The 22,984-nt window shown below is 39.7% G+C and overlaps 2 protein-coding genes across 2 annotated transcripts; both read left to right on the forward strand.

Moving 5' to 3' along the window:
• Positions 1–5,250: 5,250 nt before the first annotated feature.
• On the forward strand, positions 5,251–14,451 carry mcm8 (minichromosome maintenance 8 homologous recombination repair factor; the record flags this gene model as incomplete). The annotated part of the gene is made up of 20 exons (XM_031743894.2): positions 5,251–5,428; positions 5,625–5,690; positions 5,814–5,896; positions 6,104–6,253; positions 6,408–6,505; positions 6,602–6,800; positions 6,940–7,025; positions 8,519–8,664; positions 8,874–8,954; positions 9,040–9,178; positions 9,489–9,519; positions 10,167–10,304; positions 10,476–10,536; positions 10,656–10,736; positions 11,063–11,258; positions 11,338–11,551; positions 11,646–11,855; positions 11,994–12,070; positions 12,860–13,049; positions 13,668–14,451. Coding segments are annotated over 20 exons (2,517 nt in total), but the record flags the coding sequence as incomplete, so codon positions are not given.
• Positions 14,452–14,699: 248 nt separating this feature from the next.
• crls1 (cardiolipin synthase 1) lies at positions 14,700–20,918 on the forward strand. The gene is made up of 7 exons (XM_031743903.2): positions 14,700–15,295; positions 16,700–16,837; positions 17,261–17,390; positions 17,473–17,558; positions 18,204–18,272; positions 18,963–19,054; positions 19,899–20,918. The coding sequence occupies exons 1-7, from the start codon at positions 14,840–14,842 to the stop codon at positions 19,993–19,995; spliced, it is 1,068 nt and encodes a 355-aa protein (XP_031599763.1). The 5' UTR covers positions 14,700–14,839; the 3' UTR covers positions 19,996–20,918.
• The last annotated feature ends 2,066 nt before the right edge of the window (positions 20,919–22,984 follow it).

Genomic DNA, 22,984 nt, shown 5'->3' on the forward strand with positions numbered 1-22,984 from the left:
GCTAAAAGTTTAAAAACAAACTTCTCTTGGCTTTCACTATTTAAACAATACTACTGTTGTTTCACTAAAACCGTTACTTTTTTCTCAGTGTTAAACTATGTGCAACTGTGTTTTCTGTGAAACCTCCAACCATTTCTCCCAGTGAGCTTCCACACCCAGTACTTTCTGCAAAATAGGGAGAATGATGGTTTGACAACCCAATTTTTCTTTGCAGCAAAAAGGTGATGGCCACCTGCCTGTACTCATTGAGTCATGCTGGTCTCCTGGAGCCACGATTGATCAGTCTGTAATACAGTCCTCAAGGGGAGCCATATTGCACCCACTGAACCTGGGATATTATACTTAGGAGAGTTTTCTCACCATAAAGTATGACTTATCACCAAACATCAAAACGAGTGAAAGTCTTTTCTACTGTGAAAAAAAGCAGCAAAAACTAAAATTATATCATCTAAACGTTTATAAGCAGCTAATATCAAGTGTCTTGTAAAGAAGACAAAGAAAAATTCATATGTGATCCAAAAAGACAAAGCATCCAATGTTAACAAAGCATACATTTAATGTGTATTTCGATCTTTGCACCTTTTTATTTGTTTTTCTCCACTAGCTTGTGGCCACCAGAGATTATGGTGCTTGTAAACCTGAACACTTTAGTGCTGATCTATTGCTGATCTGATGGCTGCAGACGCAGCAAACAAGACATTTGGAACATAACAAAATTGTATATCTGATATAAATCATTGCCCTATATGTCAATGGGGACATTGTATTGGGGGAAAAAATAAATTATGGTTACTCTGTGGGTTAGCACTGTGGCAAACTCAAACTCCAGGTGAGAAACTGATTGAATCATCGAGAGGAAGAGTCTGCAAATGGCTGAGCATAGAAGCAGAGCATCCAAATAGGGGATTGCTGCTGTGAAAATAACTCAGTTTGACTTTATGCCATCTTGTCCCGTCCCTAACACATCCATAAGTAATGAAATCTTTCTCTCCTGACACCCAGACTCATTTTAAACATAGGCTGTAGATATTGTTGTCATGTCACAACCCAGCGGCGGTGACTCATCGCCTACTTAACTCTCGAGTCTGGCTGAAAAACAAACTTTGCTGAAAAATGATTTCGCCTTGTTTGCCAAATAGCCGTGAATTCGCATTGATTTGCTGTTGATTGATCAAGTAGAGATTAAATACCTTGCCGAGAGGAGCGGTCCGCACATTCATCTCTCTGCGGCGACTGCTGGTGCTTCAGCTCTCTCCCGGCACTTCAGTTTCTACATCTCTCTCCACAAAAGACCTGTTATCATCACAAAGGCACACACACGGAGGAAAAAGCCTTATTTCATTTATCAGTGCCATGAGGATAATGATAGGAGAGAATTAGAGGACATATCTCCCCCTCTGTCTTTATTTCTTTGTCTGCTGCCCTGACAAGAGTTGTTTCTGACCTTAGCAACAACCTGCAGCAACCTGTTTCACAATCTGTCTCCCTTTACTGTATGTGTGTGTGTTTGTGTGTGAGTGTGAGGTTGTGTGCGAGTGAGTGTGTGTCTCCATCCCTCTCAGCCCTCTGCTATTACCGCTAACTACTCCAGGCCACAGTACTTCAGATATTGATTTTTCCCCTTGTTCATTCTGTCTTTCTATCCCCTTAAAACCACTCCCTTGAGATGGTGTGTGTGAGAGAGAGAGAGAGAGAAAGTGTGTGCTTTCAAACAGTTTTTGTTCTGTGGACCACTTTTAGTTTAAGAATGCACTTTCTGGTCACTTTCTAAACTACATTTTGCTTCTTGTTTTTGGCCAAGCATCTGCCCCTCTTTTTGGCATGGATGTTTGGATGGATCTGCATTTTTCTAGTTCAGCTGTGAAATCTCACTAATCTTGAATAAATTTCCATTTGCAGAGGTCCTCTCAGGTTTTGAAATGCAAATATGTGATTTTATGAAGGTACATGGAAAATCACACACATAAAAACATCTCTCTTTGGGTTAAATGGTACAATTATTCAAACCATCTGAGTTTGAATTTGCTGTGTATGTGTGAAGACACACTTAAAGCAAACATGTTTATTTTACTTTTGGTAAAAAAAAAAAAAAAAGTGTGCAAAAAGGCTTGAACCACTCTTCATTTCTTTATATTTTTCTAGGAAAATAAGAGATGGATTCAGATGTTTACTGAAATATACAGCTGTAATCATACATACAAATGCAGCATAAATGACAAAAACAAGCTTGGCAGTCAATATTTGATATGTCCACCTTTATTCTTTAACACATTTGACACAGCCTGAACTCCTTTAGGCAAAGCTCATTTAAGTGGCTTCAGGAATAGTTATCCAGACTTCGTGAAGGACACCACAAGGTTCTTTGGATGTTGGCTGATTTTTGTTGTGTTGTCAGTTGTCAAGATGATTCCACACTGTTTTAATAATGTTGGCCAATCCATGACTGAGTGTTTTATTGTGTGCTTTTCTGTCCAGGTATGCTTTTAGTGCATTGGCAGTGTGTTTGGGATCACTGTAATGTTGAAAAATGTGGCCCCTGGTAATCAGACACTTTCCAGGTGCCACTGCATTGCAGATCAAAATCCGATGGTACTTTTCCGAACCAAAACCATTTAAATCAAAACTGAACCAAAGACCTGTTGCTGCTGATTTGCAGTGCAGTTCTTGTGAAATCCAGTATACTCTCTGGGGATCTTGACCGTTGGCTGCGGGGGCTCTGCCTGGGGCATCCCTCCATGGTGTGGGCACACAGTTGTTATCGAGATGTGTGGCCTTGGGTCTTTAGTACTCTCTTGGGCTGCAGATGGCCTGAGTCCCCTGGGTCTTTCTCTATGCCTCTGGCTCCTGGAGGGCGTTGTTGCGCCTTCACACCCTCATTATCAAGTATTTCATCACAAACACAACACACACACACACACACACAACACAACAAGACTGTTGGTTAGTGCATGTATTTCTTCACTTTTCAGGTGCTTTTCTTTGGATGTGTTTTCTTACAGGTGCAGCAGTTGGAGACCCATTGCATTTTCCCACTTGTGCTCTGTCCTCTTGCTATCATATTTTTTACCTATTTTACCCCTTTTTCCTTGCTATTTTTCTTCAACTCTGGCATTGCCATATTACAAGTGCACTCATGTGAACAATAATAATAATAGAAATCAATAAATATAGAAAGAAAAGACAAGGCAAGCACAATAAGAGGAGCCTACAGAGAGTCTATGGAGCTCATCTTTGAAGAGCAAATGCTTAGCACAATGATGCATTCGAATCCTGATTCTGACTCTGCAAAATCTGCCAGTCCCGACCAATGACTGTACAGGTTACAAAAAGACTACAAAATGTACTGAAGTCTGAATAAAAGGTGATTCAAGACTTTTTTTTTACTAATTTTATAATAACTCCCTAAAATACGTATACATGGATTGTTTGTACAATAATGTTAAATTGAACTTTAAATGAGTTACTATTTCATGTAATGACATAAAATGTCCAGAAGATGGAGGCAGAGGGCTTTGTTTTGTGTTATGTGGTAGGAGTGACTGATGGGTTGAAGGAGAGGGTGGGTTTACATCAAGGTCCTTATCTGCTCTCTTTTTTTTCATGGTGGTGATCAACAGGCTGAAAGGTTGAGGTCAGGCAGGTCACTAGCGACTTTGTGATCTGTAATGAGAGTAGCGAACAGGTTGAAGGGCCCTGGACAGGTGGAGATATGCTCAGGACAGAAGGTGAATGAAAGCCAGTAGAAGCAACACAGAATAGATGTGTGTGAATGGTGAAAGGTAAAGCTACAAGTAGTAGAGACAATGAAGGTGGATGAGTTTAAAAACCTGGACTCAACCATCCAAAGCACCAGACAGCGCACCACAAGAGAGGTGAAGGAGAAGTGCAAGTGGAGTAGGTGGAGGTGGGTGTCAGGGGTCATTTGAGATAGAATGAGCACAAGAGAAAGGGAAAGCTTGCAAAATAGTAGTGAGAGCTGCTAAGATGTATGGCTTGGATACAGCAGCATTAACCAAAAAAACAGGAAGCTAAGCTGGAGGTATCAAATCCCCAAAGCTGAAGATGTTTACGTCTTCAGTGGAAATGACCTCTATGAACAAGATTAGAAATGAAAAATCTGGACATAAACCTCTGATGTTGGAGTCAGTCTTCCAGTTTTGAGGTTACAAGTTCTAATGTTTCTATTTATACTGAAATCCGTTTGCACTTTACCTCGTACATCTGCTCGTTTTAACAGCTGGATAGTGTCGCGGTAAAATCAAACATCTTTGGAGCAACTGACAGGATTTGAATTCCTGCTCAGAGTATGCAGAGTATGGAGCCTGCAGGCGAATAAGAATTCTGTAGTAGTTTCGCTATCCTCTGGGGGGCAGTAAAGCGCCTTAAAGGCATATCTGCCAAAATAATATCAGAAGAAGAAGAAGCTTCTTCGTGGAGGGAATTTTTGTTTGGTAATGTCAGTCTTCGTGAATTTTGTGACACCGAAACGCACAGTTTTGGTTAATGGAGTAATATATTGTGCACTTTCTTAAACTGTGAGATTATTTTACTCATTCTGTTCAAGAAAAGGCAGACGGTGTGTTTATACCTGTTGTCACTTTTTGAACGGAACGTGTAGGAAAAAGTCGGTGATTGTAGTTGTAAGTTGGCTAATAAGGATAACGTTACGTTACATGAAACATTAGCCCGCAGCTTTGTAACCTGAAATGTGTAGTTAGACTTGTAGGGTTTTTAAAACGGAAGGGCAGTTAAGTTACCCAACAGTTTTTTTAAAAAATGTTAAAGTTGATCTTAAATCTGCAATGTTGACTATAACTTTGCACTTTTGCTGTAACAAAACAAATTTCCCACCTGTGGGACTAATAAAGGTCATCTTATCTTCTCTTATCTTATCTTATGAAAAGTAGAGCCAATCAACACATATATCTATTTCAACATTTGCTGTAGTAAATATTTTCAGTTCAGCTCAATGCCTGTCGCTGTGCCTAGATAGCACTGTTGGTCCTCCAGTAGTATCAGATAACTATTGTATCACTGCCTGCTGTGCTTGTGTGTTTATCTGGTAAAATACATGTAGCTGCTCAGTGTTTTGTTAATACTGTCACTTATTTTCGTTCCTCCTTTCATTGTCTTAGGAAAGTAATGAGTGGACAGGATTCCAGGAGAGGCTCTTCTAGAGGAGGCAGAGGAGGAGGAGGAGGGAGTGGAAGTGGTGGCGGCGGTGGTGGATGGAGAGGAGGTGGTAGTGGAAGTGGTGGCGGCGGTGGATGGAGAGGAGGAGGTGGTGGTGGTGGTGGATGGAGAGGACGAGGGAGTGGTGGTGGATGGAGAGGAGGGGGTGGAGGCTGGAGAGGTAGACCATGGAGAGGAGGATCAGGAGGAGGTTGGAGAGGTGGAGCAGGAAACCATACCTACAGAGCGCAGAGAGGTGAGTTTCTGACACAAACAGTGTACTTTGTAAGAAACCATTAGTAGAACTATATTTTTCTTTTTCTGTTGGAAAAATACATGTTACATATTAGTGTTACTGCTATGTCTAAAAACACACACAAAAAACACACATTTGTGGTTGTGTGGAATGAACAGCTGCAACAAAATAACCAACTGCTCAACTGTCTCTTCAGTCCTTTGTCAGACTACTCTTGATGCATTGTGTCCGTACAAAGGATGGACACTCTACTTCACAGATGGTATGTGTGCATTAATGGGTCCCCGTCACACTGTTACAATAAGTTTAGAAAGACGTCACATTTAATAGTCAGGATAATGTGTCTTTGTCTGTGCCTGTAATCACCATGTCTTTTAATGTCCAGGATTTATAGAGAGTGGACCTAATGTGGAGAAGATCAAAGTGTTTGAGAAATATTTCACTTTCAGGATTCATCTGTTTGACAAGGTTCGTCAGACGAACTCACTGCACAACACACTGGCTCTTTGAGTTATCATTTGTCCATTTGTCACAGTGGCACTACTTGGTGGCCAAGCTATCAGACCCTAATAAGAGACTTAGTATGGGTTTTTTTCCTTTAATTTCTCATCCATCTGTATTATTTTCTTTGTCTGTTTCCATGTCACTTAAAGTGACCTTTGTTTTTGTGTACAGGATGAAATTGAGCGTCAGGGAAGTGTCCTGGTTGATTATGCTGACTTGATTGCAGACAAAACTGTGCGTCACGCACTTCCTGACATAGTCACACAACTGAAACAACAACCAGAGGTGATGTTGAACTGTTTGGGATTGGCTATTCACCAGGTACGCACACAAAAGACCCTACCACACATTTTATGCTAGCGGCATGTTACAGTCTTAATGATACATGTTCATATTATAACAAATGCCCAAATTCTAAGTCTCTGTAATTCTAAAAACCCAAACCCTGACTGAAAACTCTCTGCACATCATTCAGGTCTTGACTCTGGATTTGCAGAAGCAAGCTGCTGAGCTGCAAGAGGAAGAGTTTCCTGTTGCTACACCAGTCATCAATATTCCCCATATTAGTGCGAGGTATTTCATTCGGTGAAGAATAATGAGTTGTTTTCCTGACAGCCACTTTGAATGACAATGAATAAGGATGACTGCATTTGTGTAAATCACCCGCAGGCTCTATAACTATGAGCCACTGACTCCACTGCGGATGTTACGTGCCAGTGTGTTTGGCCGGCTAGTTTGTGTGAAGGGAACAGTGGTGAGAGTGAGCAGTATTAGACCGCTATGCACCAGGTTGGCCTTCAGGTGTCGAACCTGCTCGACCACACTGTCTCTGGCTCTGCAGCATGGGAAATACACTACACCTACCAAAGTATGTACACGCACACTTACACGCTAACTTTTTTCTGCAACATTCTTCCTGTACTTAAAGGCTGTAAGTTATAATGTATACATGCATATGGCTTTCCTGTCAGCATTCACACATCTCTTGTTTGTGTTTTATAACCTAGTGCGGAAAGCCTGACTGTCGCAGTCATACCTTCATCCCCATCCGCAATTCTCCTCTTACACAGACTGTAGACTGGCAGATCATCAAGTGAGTATATCATGTACAGTGAAAAACTACAGTAAGACATAGCTAACAAAAATGGTTGTTGCAGTTGTTATTTGAGAGCGGGAAAGGATGCCATGTACTGATATCTAAATGTACATGTAAAAATGCATGAAAGCTCCTCCGAAGAAAAGCCTTTCTGTTGCATGTATTTTTGAGGTATATATAGCATGTCCGTAAACTACTCTGTTGCCGGTCCATATTATAATCACCCTAACCCAGGGGTCCCCAATCTCAGTCCACGAGGGCTGGTGTCCCTGCAGGTTTTAGATGTGTCCTTGATCCATCACAGCGGATTTAAATGGATAAATTACCTTCTCAACATGTCTTGAAGTTCTCCAGAGGCCTGGTAATGAGCTAATCATGTGATTCAGGTGTGTTGACCCAGGGTGAGATCTAAAACCTGCAGGGACACCGGCCCTCGTGGACTGAGATTGGGGACCCCTGCCCTAACCCCATGTCAATTACATTTAATTTTAAGTTGATTCATGAAGAATCTTTGTATGCAAGTTATCATTCATTTATATTAAGGGATTTTACTTTTTGTTTTTTTGCTTGTATTATTTAGGCTACGTTCACACTGCAGGCGAAAGCGCATTAAATCCGATTTTTTTGACCCTATGCAACCCATATCCGATCACGGTATGACAGTGTGAACGGCACAAATCCAATATTTTCAAATCCGATCTGGGTCACTTTCATATGTGGTACTGAATCCGACACATATCCGATGTTTTAGAAAGCAACTGCTGTTTGAACGGTCATGTCGCATTAAATCCGTCTTTTACATCACTGACACAAGACAGATGCCAATTATCAGCGCCGGAGAAGACATCGCGAACGCTTCCTGGCCATCCAGTGTAGATGTGAGTGAAACTGTTGGGAAGACAACGTGAACATTTTATTTGTACTGTATAATCTGCAGATTCTGACAGAAATCTGCAACTATCCTTTGAAGCACCGCTCCTCTAAAACAGCAATAAGGATAATTATTAGGTTATTTACATTATTATGTAAATAACAGAATAATTTAAAGCAAAAATTTGGAAACGTAAAGTCCGAAGTCTTTATATTAAGGGCCATCAGTCAAACAATACTGTTTGCTCTGGGTCTAAACAGAGCGCGTTGTGTGTGAAGTCTTCTTTTGCGCATGCGGGCCACTTTGAGCATTCACACTAGAGCGCGTTTGTTGTCGCATTTTATTTGTAGTGTGAACAAGCAGACAAAAAAATCGGATTTGATCAAAAAATCAGAATTGAGCATTAAGACCTGCAGTGTGAACGTAGCCTTAGTGTGTACCTTTTACTGTGCATCTGTGTGTAGGTTTTATGTGTCACTCTGGACTTGTTCTTTGCACATTGTGCTTTATCAGCAGTTCACAGATATGAAGTATTGTCTTTAAAGGTCACATCTCATGCAAATAACTTTTGTCATGAATCCCTGATCAATTTAATTTGAGTTATTTTGTGCCACTTCAGGGTGCAGGAGTTGATAAGTGGAGAGCAGAGGGAGACTGGACGAATCCCACGGACAGTGGAGTGTCACCTGACCTCTGACCTCTGTGACAGCTGTGTGCCTGGAGACACTGTTACTGTGACAGGGATAGTGAGAGTTAGCAATGATGGTACAAAAACACACATTCTGATCATTGTGAAAAGTTAAGCCAAAGAAATGCCGGTGCAGTCTCCAATTCGAAATATGTAGTGAAATATTAAAAATGTCTCAACTAAATCAAGCATTTATTCAACAAAAACTCTAAGCCTGAAGTTGGAGTTTGCTGGAAGAAGTGCCCTCCTACGTAGACATCAAACATAGTTTGACTGTGTTTTTTAGGTCCAGGCACTTATAGAGGAAATAAGGATCAGTGTATGTTCCTCCTCTACATTGAAGCTACTTCTGTCAGCAATACAAAAGGTATTCTCTTTGAGATCTTCACATTTATATTAATAGGCTTTAGTCTTAACTATTTAATTAACTGGAACTTTCTCTAAATATGTAGGCAAGCAGTCCAAGATGGGAGGTCAAGGTTCAAGCGGGACAGTTGAAGATCGCTGTGGTGGGGAAGAGTTCAGTCTGAAGGAACTGTATGCTATTCAGGAGATCCAGTCACAGCCTGACTTGCTGCGACTTATTGTGCAGTAAGATGATTACTTACTGCATTTAATGCAGCTACCCAGTTTCATGTAGTATTGTTTTAAGAGTTATCACAGTGTCTGTGTATTTAATTTTTGTCCAAACAATGGAGTTTGAATGGTATGGTGATGAGTCAATTTTAACAATTTAATCTCAAGTTATCTATGAAGTTAGCTTGATTATTTATTTTATTTTTGTCAAGATTTAGAAATATAAAATTCTTCAGTCATCCAAAAATGTACTTTTTGATGATGATGGCATGCTACTACTGCAAATCAACATGTTTTGACTAATTGCGTCCACTTGTTTTTACAGCTCTTTGTGTCCTGTCATCTACGGCCATCTGGTGAGTTCCGCAAGACTGAGTACACTAACAAGCTTTTCATTAGAAATTACTACTTCTTTCCCGTCAGGGCTCAAATCAGCGGATCGTCTAACTCCATCTCACCCTATCACTAATATCATCCTCTGTCATCCCATCTGTTTGTCCTCCTTCGCTATATTCATGAACTTTCTCCATGAATCTTCCTCCTTTGCTCCTGCCTGGCAGCTCCATATTCAGTATCCATCCAGTGTATCTACGGTCTCTTCCCTGTCCAAACCATTTCAACCTCCCAATCACTCCCAATGAAAATCCGAACCCTTTTGGCTCTGCCTTGCTTTGTCATGCTCTTCAAACCATATATATTATACTTAAAAGTAGTTTTCACTACCAACTAGTAAACCTTGCCTTTCACTCTTGAGCTATCCTTCTGTCACAAATCAGCCCTGACACCTGACTCCACCCACTCCACCCTGCCTGCACTCTCTTCTTCGCCTCTCTTGTACTCTGTCCATTGCTTCGGATGGGTGACCCGAGGCATTTAAACTCATCTGCTTTAACTACCTCTACTCTTTGCAGCTTCACTGCTGCTAATGAGGTCTTACTTGCAATGCTAAAGTTTAGTCTAAAATCTTGTGGCTCTTGTAATTCTTGTCTTTTTGTCTCTGCAGCTGGTGAAAGCTGCCCTTGCTTTGGTTTTGTTTGGAGGCAGACAGAAACAAACAGGCAAGAATAGCATTCCAGTGAGAGCAGACCCCCACATCCTAATAGTGGGAGACCCCGGACTGGGAAAGAGTCAGATGTTACAGGTAACTCTTGAGTGACACTTTGAGTAGAGAAATGAATACTAAAGTCATGTCAACAGTGCCATGTTTGTGACTCATAAGCTGAGACTGTGCTGTGTGTTTCCTTTTTGAAACTGTGATATGTTCTTCTTCGACCTAGTACTATGCTCTACGTTTGTCTTTTACTCTGCATAGGCAGTGTGTAACGTGGCTCCCAGGGGTATCTATGTTTGTGGCAACAGTACCAGCACCACAGGTACGATGTGTTAAAGTAGAAAATTCTTAACTAATTTGTTATACAGTAGTCAATAAGTATTTGGTTAAATATAGTCAAGTTAGCAATGTGATCTTTACAGTTTTTCTGTTTTTCTTTAGGACTCACAGTAAGTTTATCTCGAGATGCAGGAACAGGGGATTATGCTCTGGAGGCCGGTGCTTTGGTTTTGGCAGATCAAGGTGGGAAATAGAATAAATGCATTTGTTTTTAAGCATATTTTTATGTGCTGTGTACATAAAACATTGCAACCTGTTCTAGTGGCTTTGAGGTAATTGCACTTTGGTCTCTAGCCGTATTGCTTAAGAAAACATGTATAAAGTATTGTGGGTTTTTTTATAAACTTCACAGCATCTTCCACAAAGTATTCCTCCACTGCTTTGACCACTTTTACTTAGTCTGCCAGGCTCAAGTTATCAGACAAGCCTTTCACCCTGCAGGGGAATCTTTTTGCTTCGCATGTGTCACAGTTAGTTGCTTGTGTTTCTTTTTTTACTTGTTTCTTTAGGTCTTTGCTGCATTGATGAGTTTGACAAGATGGGGAACCAGCAGCAGGCTCTGCTAGAAGCAATGGAGCAACAATCTGTGAGTCTGGCCAAGGCTGGTATAGTTTCCTCTCTGCCTGCTAGAACCTCAGTTGTGGCTGCTGCAAACCCAGTTGGAGGACATTACAACAGAGGCAAAACCGTCTCTGAAAATCTGAAGTAAGTTAAAGATGGAGGATACAGCAGATTGTATAGTGTGTGACTTGTATTTACATTTGTGTACTCTTGTTCTGTATAGAATGGGATCAGCTCTCCTCTCTCGTTTTGATGTTGTCTTCCTGCTACTGGACATCCCAGATGAGTCACATGACCGCCAGCTGTCGGAGCATGTCATGGCGAATAGGTCAGGGAGAGGCAGAACCAGCAGTGCCACAGTTACCAGAAATAACAGTGAATTACAGACCTCAATCCTATTAGAGCACTCTGACATGCCACTGTCCGAACGTTTGCAGGTAAAGATGAGCTGTCTGCTCTCAGTGCACACGGATCACAATGATATCACAAAAAAAGCAATTGTTTTCAGGCATTAAGTGCATATTTTTCTAGGTCCCTGCAGGTGAAACTATAGACCCCATTCCAACATGCCTTATAAGAAAGTACATCAGCTACGCTCGTCAGTATGTCCATCCTAAACTCTCTCCTGAAGCAGCACAAACCCTTCAGGAGTTCTACCTGTCACTGAGAGCTCAGGCAAACCCTACTGATGCCACGCCAATCACCACACGACAGCTGGAGTCTTTAATTAGACTAACTGAGGTAGGTTTGGATAGCGGTGCATTCTCTCAACACACCTGGCAAAATTTGATGGATGAATACACAAAGTGAAAATTCAGTTTTTGGGAACAGAAGGGATAAGTTTCCTGCTGGTGTCTCATGGTAGCTGTTTGTGTGTAGGCAAGAGCCAAGTTGGAGCTGAGAGAAACAGCCACTAAGAGTGATGCTGAGGATGTTGTTGAGATCATGAAACACAGGTAAGCCGAACAATCGATGCTCACAGCTTGCAGGCAGCAGCGTTTATAAATGTAAGAAAATGAAAGACATTTTCTATCCTTCCAGTTAGCTGCTGCCATTGATGACACATTACCTAATTTGAAGTATAGATCAATTGCTACAAGGTACCAGGAGCAACAGCATTATAGCACAATAGTAGGGTGCTAAGCATAAAAGTAAAAAAAAATCATTGCTCAACACTTGTACCTCTTATATCATGGCTTCCGCTTCTTAACCAGCTGATTAAAGCCCAGCTTTTCCACCATGTTACTGCATCAGTAATTTGCATCCACCGTTTGCTTATTGTCATATGGACAATATGGACTAATATAACCCTCTCCATCCATAATAGTGTCATGTGGAGCGGAGCTAGCAATGCTCAGTTGAGTCATTTGTTTCCTCTTGAGTTGCACATCGCCACCTGCTCATCCTCTTTTGCAGTCTGGTTGTTCTCAATGGTGTTTTTGCCTCACACACATTTGTTGTTTCCACCTTTAGTAGGAACAGTTTTCTTGCATATTTTTGTTGGAGGTTGTTGAAGTGGCTCCCCTTCTAGGAACTAAATTGTAATAGGAGGCTGAAACACAGCTTTTGCAGTCAGACATGCTTGGACTTGTTTCACTGGGGAACGTAAATGCATGGTGTTGCTATTGCAAGAATACCACTATATGACACTTTCATATCACAGAAAATCCATACTAATATGTCTGAATTGCTCACACCTGCATATAAATTTCTCTCTCCTTTGTTTTGTGGTTCTTGTTTTTCAGTCTGGCCAACACATATTCAGATGGTCTCGGCAATCTGGACTTTGAGCGCTCTCAGCTTGGGTCTGGTATGAGTCAGCGCAGTGCTGCAAAACGACTGGTCAATGCACTGCACCAGCACGCTCAGAGGACCGGTCAGAAGCAGTTCGATGTACAGACGCTTCGATCCATTGCCGACAGAGTGAACGTTAAGGTGAAAGCACTGAAATTTAAAATAATAAATAATAAGAGTCAAGCTAACACTGTCTGATTTACAGTATAAAGGTAAAGGCACAAACATTAATAATGTTCACTCACCATTTGTGAGCAATTACTTTGGATGTCATCACGATACAAAAACTTTATTAAAGGAAAATAGGAAAAAGGTATTGAATTGTTTAAGCTCTTTGTGAATAAAAATGTAAAAAACAAAACATTAGAAATGCATGTACAGAAACTGCTTTAGCCAACATGGAGACCACATCAGCAAATGTTCTAACTCTTGATTATCCCAAAATGAAATAAAACTCCAACTTCAAATGTTTCATCAAACACAGCACATCTGTAATCGTGCCTTACTGACTGAAATCGATCAGATATTGTGTACAGTACTTTTGATTTTTACACAAAGCTTTGTACCTATATAGAGAAGATTTTCCAAAAACTTTTATACTTTGCATTTTGTAACTATACACAGGTGGGCTTCCCTCTCCCCACCACAAACCTTAGTGATTTCATACTTAAACATGAATGAAAACTATATGCTTAATTGCATTAAATGTATAATGTGTATTCTGGAAATTATATTAAGTCAATCATTAATTCTTTCTAGGTGATGGATTTCGAAGGCCTCTTGAGTTCCCTGAATGAACAAGGTTTTCTGCTGAAGAAAGGACCCAAGCTGTACCAGCTGCAGACAATCTGACTTCTTACAGCTTTCACAGGCTCAAACCTGCAGACTTTACCAAAAGGTCGCTCATTGGACCATGATCTGTATAAAGGAAAAGAAATGGAGACTGCAGTTTAACCATTTGAAGAGATGGCAACAACCACAAACAACAAAAACAAGGCTGATTTAAAAAAGAAAAAAAAAAAAAGCTACTGAAACCTGATCTTTACCGCTTCCTGTAAAGACGACTTCCCACTAACCAGAGAAATGTTAGACTTGAGATTGATATAATTTATTGTTTTAACATTTCACTCATAATCCAGATAAAGATAGGTTTTCAGAACTGGGCAACCCTTAGTTTAAGCAAAGTTACACATTTTGCCTTTAAGTTACACAACTTTGTCTAAACTGAATATGAAAGAAAACTGATTACTTAACGTTTTTTCTACAGAAGAATGTACATAATATGTATATGATGTTTATGTAAGCTTGTCTGTGGTTAAATTTTAGAGAAGGCACTAATATAACCCTCTCCACCCATAATAGTTTCATAATAAGTTGCCATTGTATTATAAAATTTCTCATTTTTCTGAAAGATTGACTTCAGTATTGGGTGTCCTGTTGGATGTATAGTATTTGCTTTTCATTTTTGTCTTAAACATAATTACCTTTATGGTTACGTCCTATCCGTCTGCTGTGCACTTTATTAAATGATGTGGAACACTCAGCCTTTTGTTTGTTGTTGGTTTGTTTTTACAAAAAGGGAGGTAGTAAAAAATGCTTTTAATTTGTAATTCAAAAGAATAATACGCTAAATTTTTACTTATTATTTAAGAAATTGTTTCAATTTAATAACGACAAGTCAGACTATTATCTGATTTTTCTATCTCTTGATACAAGACTTATTTAAATAAGCGATTCTCTTTTTAAATTAAAAGCGCTGAACGAAAGTAGGTTTTACGACATCATGTACCGTATCGATTTACGGCAACATGGCAGCCTGCTGGCTCGATGTGGGTACCCGTCGGCTCTGACCATCAGGGTCGTTAACTTCATGATGAACACGCGGGGAGACTGCACGAGGCCAGTAGGTCGATAACGTAAGTATCGTGAAGATGATGACGCTGTGTTTTCGGAGGATTTCTGCACCGCTGTGCTGCAACACAACAAACGTTCGCTGTCTGGTGTCCGCGCGGAGTGCGCCCGTGTGCCTACTGGAGCCCGCATCATGGCGGCTCAGATACACACCTGTCACGGAGTTCGCTAGGTTGAAACGACCTCAGGTGAGCGGCTCGTGCCTCGCGAGACTCAAATGGACGGACAGCCATGTCGCTTGTTGGAGTGGGGTTCTCCAGCAGGGAAAGCAGACTCCATGGCACGTGCAAGGACCTATACCCATGACCCAGGGAGGTCACGAGCGGTGTGCGGCCAGTTTCCGGTCTCTGCTGTCCCCGACAGCTCGAGGACTTTGCAGTGGAAAGACCGACGAGAAGCCGGACAGTTCCACTGGAGAGGAGAGGGGTGAAGCCGGCGCGGTACCAGGACACGGACTGTTCAAGTTCAAAGAGCTGGTGAGTACAGAGGTGACAGGAGAATAAAGTTCACAGAAGGGAGTAAGCACCGTAGATGCGTGTTGTACAACAATTAATAAAGTGCAAGTCATGTATGTTCATCAGCTTTACGCACGGCTGCTGGCCAAAACAGTGCAATGTTGCATAGTTGAAAAAGGAACTGTGGTCGAATCATTAACCAGAACAATGACTCACTGCAAGTTTATAGGGGCGATACTTGGCCTTGTTAAGAAATGGCAGTTTAAGTTAGTAAGGAAATAAAAGTATACTGTCTGTGTGTGGGGGGGGGTCTAGGAAAAAAACGCGTTCAGCTTCAGAATCTATATATACTTTCAATCTAAAGTGCTTTACAAAGATCATGAAGTAACACACAGTTGCTTAAGTAGGATTACATTGTTGTAGGATTTACACCAATGTAATCATTGGTGGATCCACACTAGAAGAGCTTTGTGGGTAATTTTCCACTGAAGAGGGAGCACTGGGCTTTGTTCCAGAAAAAAGGTTTACTGTAAACTTGTACATTTCTCAAGCATGAAGTAAGAGAAACTGGATTTTTGTGTTCCAGAAAGAGAGCTATCCCAAACCCTGGGTCATTTACTGGGCTGATGGACTCTGTGAACCCAGAGGTTTAAAAGTCGAGATATTTGACAGTGAATTTCCCCGTAAAACTGCCTTGTTAGGTTTAATTAATACAAGTCCATAAGTAAATAGTTTTTCCTGTACATAAAAAATGGCCTGTTTAAAATACCCATCAGTCCATTTTCTTCCACTTGTCGTGGTGGGCTGGATGTTGTCTAAGCAGTCAGAGTTTTATTGGAAAATCGTTGCAGGGCTAACACAAAAAGAATGATAACCATTGATGGTTATCTGCAACTATCCTTTGAAGCACCGCTCCTCTCTAAAACAGCCATAAGGATAATTATTAGGTTATTTACATTATTATGTAAATAACAAAATAACTTAAAGCAAAAATTTGGAAACGTAAAGTCCGAAGTCTTTATATTAAGGGCCATCAGTCAAACAATATTGTTTGCTCTGGGTCTAAACAGAGCGCGTTGTGTGTGAAGTCTTCTTTTGCGCATGCGGGCCGCTTTGAGCGTTCACACTAGAGCGCGTTTGCTGTCGCATTTTATTTGTAGTGTGAACAAGCAGAAAAAAAATTCGGATTTGATCAAAAAATCGGAATTGAGCATTAAGACCTGCAGTGTGAACGTAGCCTTATTTGTTAATAAGGCCAATGCAGAATCGATATATGTTGCACATATTACTGAGAACAGCTGCTAGAAAAGATTTAGGCTGACTGATCTGAAGCAAGTTCTGTGATTTCTTTATTTATTTATTTTTATAGCTCTAGCTGTAAACTCTGTCGTAATATTTATTTATTTATTTATTTATTTTCTTCAGTATGAGAATCCATGGACAATCCCCAACCTGTTATGTGTGTGTCGGATTTTGCTGGCTCCATTCTTGGGTCATCTGATCATCCAGCAGAAATTTCACCTCAGTTTGGCTCTCTTTACGCTGGCCGGAGCTACTGACCTGGTAATCTACACATAAACAGACACTTATGCTAAAGCACTTCCTGCACAGGTGTGTGGTTCCAGTCTGGAGTTGCACACCTGTACAACAAATCTTGTAAACTCATTCTCAGCTATTGAGGATTGCAAATAGTTTTGGACATTTAACACATGTTGATGATGCATCTATAAAAATATTTTTTTAAATGTGGTAGTTGGAATATTGACTATTTGTGTATCAAGTCGAAATCAAGATGCATGATATGCAAATAAACTTAATTAGGCTTTTAAATTGGGACTCACTGCATTCTGATCTGCCCTGAACTTTTAAAACTAATTATCTTACTTTGCCCAGCTTTGAAACTTGTACCACACTGAATTTACATCTTTAAAAAAAACATCTTTATTAACATTTATTCATTTTTCTGTCTCATTCTCTCTTACTCAGTTGGATGGTTACATTGCCAGAACGTGGCCCACTCAAAAGTCGGCACTGGGCAGTGCTCTCGACCCACTGGCTGACAAGATTCTCATCAGTATTTTATACGTCAGTCTCACCTATGCTGAACTTATACCAGGTATAATACTCAGTATATTTCTGTATTTTCTTCCTGTCTCAAACAAGGATATGAGATTTTTAACTGTGGACTTCTGTTTCAGCTCCACTGACAGCTCTAGTGATTTTCAGAGACATTGGTTTGATAGCTGCTGTCTTCTGGGTCAGATACAAGACTGTACCTCCACCGGTGAGACAAATTTCAAGATTTTTTTTTTTTTTTTGTGCATCCCACTGTACAGAAATTTGCTGCAGCGAAGCTGTGGGTGCAGCAGAGGGCGCTTGCAATGTAGTCCTCACTGCCAAAAATGTCACAGTTGATTTTAGTCATTATGTTATTTATATCCATCTGTCCCTGTATTTATAATGCATTTTAATTGAAAGGAAGCACTTCGAGAGTGCAACCCTCTGTCAAGGCAGTGCTCTCGTTGAGTAGTATTTACTTTCAAGGAATAATATTTTATTTTGTATATATTTATTTTGGTTTCTTTGTTCTTTTTAAGCATACTTTAAAAGGTTTATAGTGCAGTAAAAATCAGATAAGGCTAGCATGACAGAGGTTGATGGGTGAGCATGACAGAGGTTTACTTTGATTACTCAGATATTATGTAGGAATAGAAAATATGTATTGATTTGTGAGTAAGTTGAAAAACATGAATAAATAAATCTATAAACAATTTATGTTGTCTTCTACCCAAAATGTGATGAATATTGCTAAAGTAAATCTTAACTGTTCTTTACTATTTTAGCGCTACAGCTGGGCCACAGTGATTCTGGACTGCCTTGTGAGTGTCTGTAATACTGAATATACAGTTTCCTCCTCTTATTTCTGCAGGTGACCCTCACCAAGTTTTTTAACCCCTGCTATACTACTGCCCAGCTCAAGCCCACACTCATCAGCAAGGTGAGACATACAACCAAAAACTGAAATGTGGAAATGATTGAGGCTGGAGTGATTTCACAGGAACCATATCTTACAGTCACAAAATGCCGGAATTAAAATAAAAGTAAAGATTGCAATAAGCAAAAGTTACTAAACAATAAATGATTAATGCCTTCAGGCTACTCATCAGCACCTTTACACAGCCTGTTGTGCATCTTGCCGGAAACATCGACACATTTGGCATCAAATTGGATGTCAGTTAAACTCTGTAAACATTGGATGTTTTTAAGGTAGACATCCAATGTGATGAGGATATGATCAAAGCTGTTTTACTAGTTTGTGCCTGTTGTGTCCGCATCTTATCAACACCCAAATAATTCAAATTCAAAATTCAAAATTTCATTTTTGTATTAAGCCCTGTGCTTCAGTATTTCCCAATGTTGCACAGTTTATTTATCCAGGCTTTAATATTCATAACTTCAGCCAACATTCTCAAGTTATAGGGTTTATTACTGCAGTATTGTAGGCTATGTAAAATATGTAACTTGTCTTAAATACATCTGACACTGATTCATTCTAAGTTTCAATCCACAACTAGCCTTTAAACAGTCTGAAATACTAGCATAATTTCATTTCAAATACGTGCAAAATTTTATCATGGCTTCATCTTTCTTTTCTAACTTTTATTTTATTCATGTTCTTTTTCAATAGATTAACACGGCCATTCAGTTCTGTCTGGTTGCAGCTTCTTTGGCTGCTCCGGTCTTCCAGTACACAGACAGCATCCTGCTGCAGTGCTTATGGTAAACCACACGCTCCACATTACTTATGCAATCGCAGTTTCATCCACTTAGCTTTAATATCCAAAATGTCCTTTTCCTTTCAGTCTGGTGGTACAACCAAAAAAAAAAAAAAAATTGTACAATGGATGCAAATGGTCTCATCTCAGTCAAGCACATAAATGCTGTTTGTTGCAGCACATTGTTCAGGTTAAGTGTACTGACTCATTTCAGTCTGCACCTCAGAGTGAGCTTGAGTAGAAATCAGACCAATGACAAACATGTTGTGCCATAATAACCTACATTTTTACAAATCTACTTCAGCAGACTGTTGAACTGAGCATCGTAATTGAATTTCAAGCCTTACAGTTTGGATTACTGATATGAAACTATCGGCTTTTATTTAGTTAGATTTTAGAGTAGTAAGTCAAATCTTGCATGCTTTTGTGTTCTGTGGTTGATTAAACAGACTGTTATATCAAATATCTAAACATGGTATATACAGTTAATTAGTTTTTACATTAAATCGAGTGTTAAGTTAAACAACAGCTGAAGAAAGTAATGAGGTTAAATTAAAGTTAAAGCTCTAAATACTGTACTGTTTAACCAATGTGTCTTTCTTGATAAGACCACTGGGGGCAGCATAGTCACATTTTCAAATTCAACACATTTAAAGTTTATAACAAACTGGAGATTAATTCATTCCTCACCACAATAAGATAACAAATTGTATTATTGTTTTAATATTAATATAAAAATGATTTACCTTTCCTTCATCTTTTTTCTAACTTTGCATTTAAAAATAATTTGACCAAATACTTTCAAAGTTTGGAGTATATTACAGCACATGTCATTTATCATGTTGCAGGTATATTACAGCAGTGACTACAGCTGCATCAGGTTATAGCTACTGGCACTACGGCCGTAAGACTGTTCAGGTGTTGAACACCAGATCACCGTCATAAACGCACCTGGAAACGCACCGAAAGCAGATCAAAAGCAGCCGCCCCAGAGACGCTGAGCCCCAGTAAAAGGACGGACAGACAAGCAGACAGATGGACGATCGCCAGGAGCTCTGAGACCAAGTGGATGTGACAACCATACACGTGTCGCTATGGAAATGACACACGGAAACCAACCGAGGCCGCAGATGGTTTACTGCAACACTACAGAAACGCCTAACAGCAGTTGAGCCAGCAGACAGCATTTAGAAACAGGATAAAAACAGCAAACGCAAATATAGACCGTCCACCCACAACACGAAACACACACGTCAACTGTTATCTGGCAAGAGCGTCTGTTTATTTTTTTCTTAGGTTTTCAATCAAGGGGTTGCAATGTGAACCTAATTATTGTCACATGATTGTCATTTTTACACAACGGTGATTTATGATTAAAAAGGAAATCTGCTTTCGTCTTTGTCCAGGAGAGTCTTTCAGATGCAGTGGATATTTTTTTTTTTTTTCTCGGGAGGGGGGTTAATCTTATGGGACACACATCTGACAGCTGATCTATTTAAAACCAAGAATCGGAGGATTAAAATTTGGGTGCGCGGTGAAATGACATCCTAGCTGGGCTCCACGGGCCCAGCAGATTCTCTGTCCTGATTCATTTAGTGCTGCTTTGGCCTTGACAAATGTAAGCTCAATGCCGAGCTGCAGATTAGTATCCTTATTAAGGAATGTGGAGTCAATGATCCTATTATTACTTGAATAATTAATAAAAAGCATCATCTTTTAAATTGCTTTTATTAATCCAAACCTTCAAATTATCAGCTGTTGTGAGAACAAAAGACCTCAACTTTGGGAAAGGTGAGGATCCCATTTTATTACTTTCCTGATGTATTGTAGACAAAAAAATAAATAATTCTGGTTGGTTGCACACATTTCCTTTGCTTTTATGTATGTGTATCATTAAAAACCACAGCAGCTGCAGTGCTGTTTTCAAGTTCTTCCAGTCTTGGGATCAATATGCCTGATAAGCCAGAGGTTATGCAGAGGCCCGGGGAGAACACGAGCCATTGCGGATGAACTCCTCAGGCGGTCGTATCTTACGCCACTGCGCATTTTTTCCCTCAAGAAGAAAACTAGTGTGATGAGGGGAAACGAGAAAGCATAACCTTTTCATCTCCACCATTTATTTCCCAGCAATCTTCTGCACCACTTGGGTAATGCAGCTTCCTCGCCGAGCGTGTGCTGATGACTGCCAGGCTTTTGCGAGTTGTTTTCATGGCCTTGTGTGGGATGTCTCCTCATTATCTCTTCAGTGAATAAATTTAAACGATCCCATTTTAATATGAGACATCCATCACCGAGAACAAATTGATACCTACGCTTATTAAAAGACTGCTTAAAGAAGTTCTGCCGCTTTATATATTTTTTTCCCCCAAAGTCCATATTTGATAAGACAAATTGGATGTGTACAGTATAATTTGGAAGTTGTTTGATGCCCCACAGTCTTTTCATATAGTGTTTGGGAGAAGCTTTAATTAGTTATGCCTTTGAGATTAAAGATAGGGAAAACATACCTTCAAGCCCTCAGTGATGGACTTCAGTGAGATGCGTGTCATCGTGACTGACAGATATTGACAGCTGTTATTTACACAGTGATGGTTCTGTCAGTAAAGTGAGTCAGAATTTAGATTACAAAGAGCTAAAGATGAAAACTGTCTTCAGGATTTATTCTCATTATAACAGGACCGCTGAGATGCCTTTAAAACATTTCTCAGGTTAAAAAAAAGGCAAAATCTTCCATCAAACAATTATTTAGTGCTTTTACCCAAGGCTTGTCTTTCTTTCTTTCTTTCTTTTTTTAAAATATGATCTTCCCTTTGGAAATCCATCTCTTATCCCTTCAAATTCTTCCAATATCATTCATTTACGGTTACTGGAGTCTAAATGACTCCTGGTCTGTTGCAATTAATCTTCTTGTCTAGTCACATTTACAAAGAAATCAGTGCTCTTGTCTCAGAAAATGACTCTCCCACTTATTAAAGTAAAATCACATTTTAAAAAACACATTTGTATTTTCTGGCCTTGATTAAAGGATCTTCCATTTACATTTTATGCACTGTCATCTCCAAAAATAAGTTTTTAAATAAAGTGAAAACGATAAGATGATTTAAAAGCTATCAGGAGGTCATCTTCTGCAAGAACACAAACCAAATTATATAAAAAAAAACACACATAGTGGGGATTATTTTTCTTTAGATACAATGGCTGAGGCCACTAATAAACAAAAGTTTAGTCTGGCTACTGAACCCATTCACCTTGAAAGGGAATAGTTTAAGTAAGCCACTGTCAGGCCTTTCTCAGCCACTAGATGGAGGAATGGCAAAGAAACGCTGAAGGTGATTTTACATTAGTGTCAGTAGAGGCCTTGTTTGGCCTTATCATTTTATCATTAATGTCCAAAAGAGGCAGTCAATAAATACTTAAAGACCTCAGCAATCGACTGTACAGTGATGTGATTATTTTAACAGATAAGCATTTATAAGTAAATAAAGGATTTAACACAAGGTGCAAAAATAAGTTGACAATTTAGGCGTTTATATGTTATATATTTAACAAATATTGCACAAAATCATATTCTTTAACTAGTGACTTTAAAGAGAAATTGTCTTCATTTTCAGGATTTAAAAACTGGAAGCACAAAAAAATAAACAATTATTTTCTATAACAAAAGTGGAAACTGGTGCACAGTTTGTTACCCTACAGCTGTGAGCTCTAGTGTAACAGACTGACTTCTCCACTGCGAGACTCGAGAGAAATGAGGGTCAGCTAAAAGTAGAAATGATGTAAATTATGTTAGATTAACCAGATTACTCAGTTTTCTAAACAATAGAGCAGAACCTGACGGTTATTGCTAGTTAGGAATTGTGTGTTGTTTTCTTTATTTTCTACCTGGTGCTACTTTTATTATTTCCCCCCAGTTTTTTTCCTTACTGCTCATCTT

The sequence above is a fragment of the Oreochromis aureus genome, linkage group 13 (genome assembly GCF_013358895.1).
Source record: "Oreochromis aureus strain Israel breed Guangdong linkage group 13, ZZ_aureus, whole genome shotgun sequence".
Taxonomy (NCBI): domain Eukaryota; kingdom Metazoa; phylum Chordata; class Actinopteri; order Cichliformes; family Cichlidae; genus Oreochromis; species Oreochromis aureus.

Coding starts and splice junctions, on each gene's coding strand:
- crls1 (XM_031743903.2), top strand. CDS start 14,840: ATGATGACGCTGTGTTTTCGGAGGATTTCTGCACCGCTGTGCTGCAAC. Junction 16,838..17,260: donor TGGCCGGAGCTACTGACCTG/GTAATCTACACA, acceptor TCTCTTACTCAG/TTGGATGGTTACATTGCCAG. Junction 17,391..17,472: donor CTATGCTGAACTTATACCAG/GTATAATACTCA, acceptor CTTCTGTTTCAG/CTCCACTGACAGCTCTAGTG.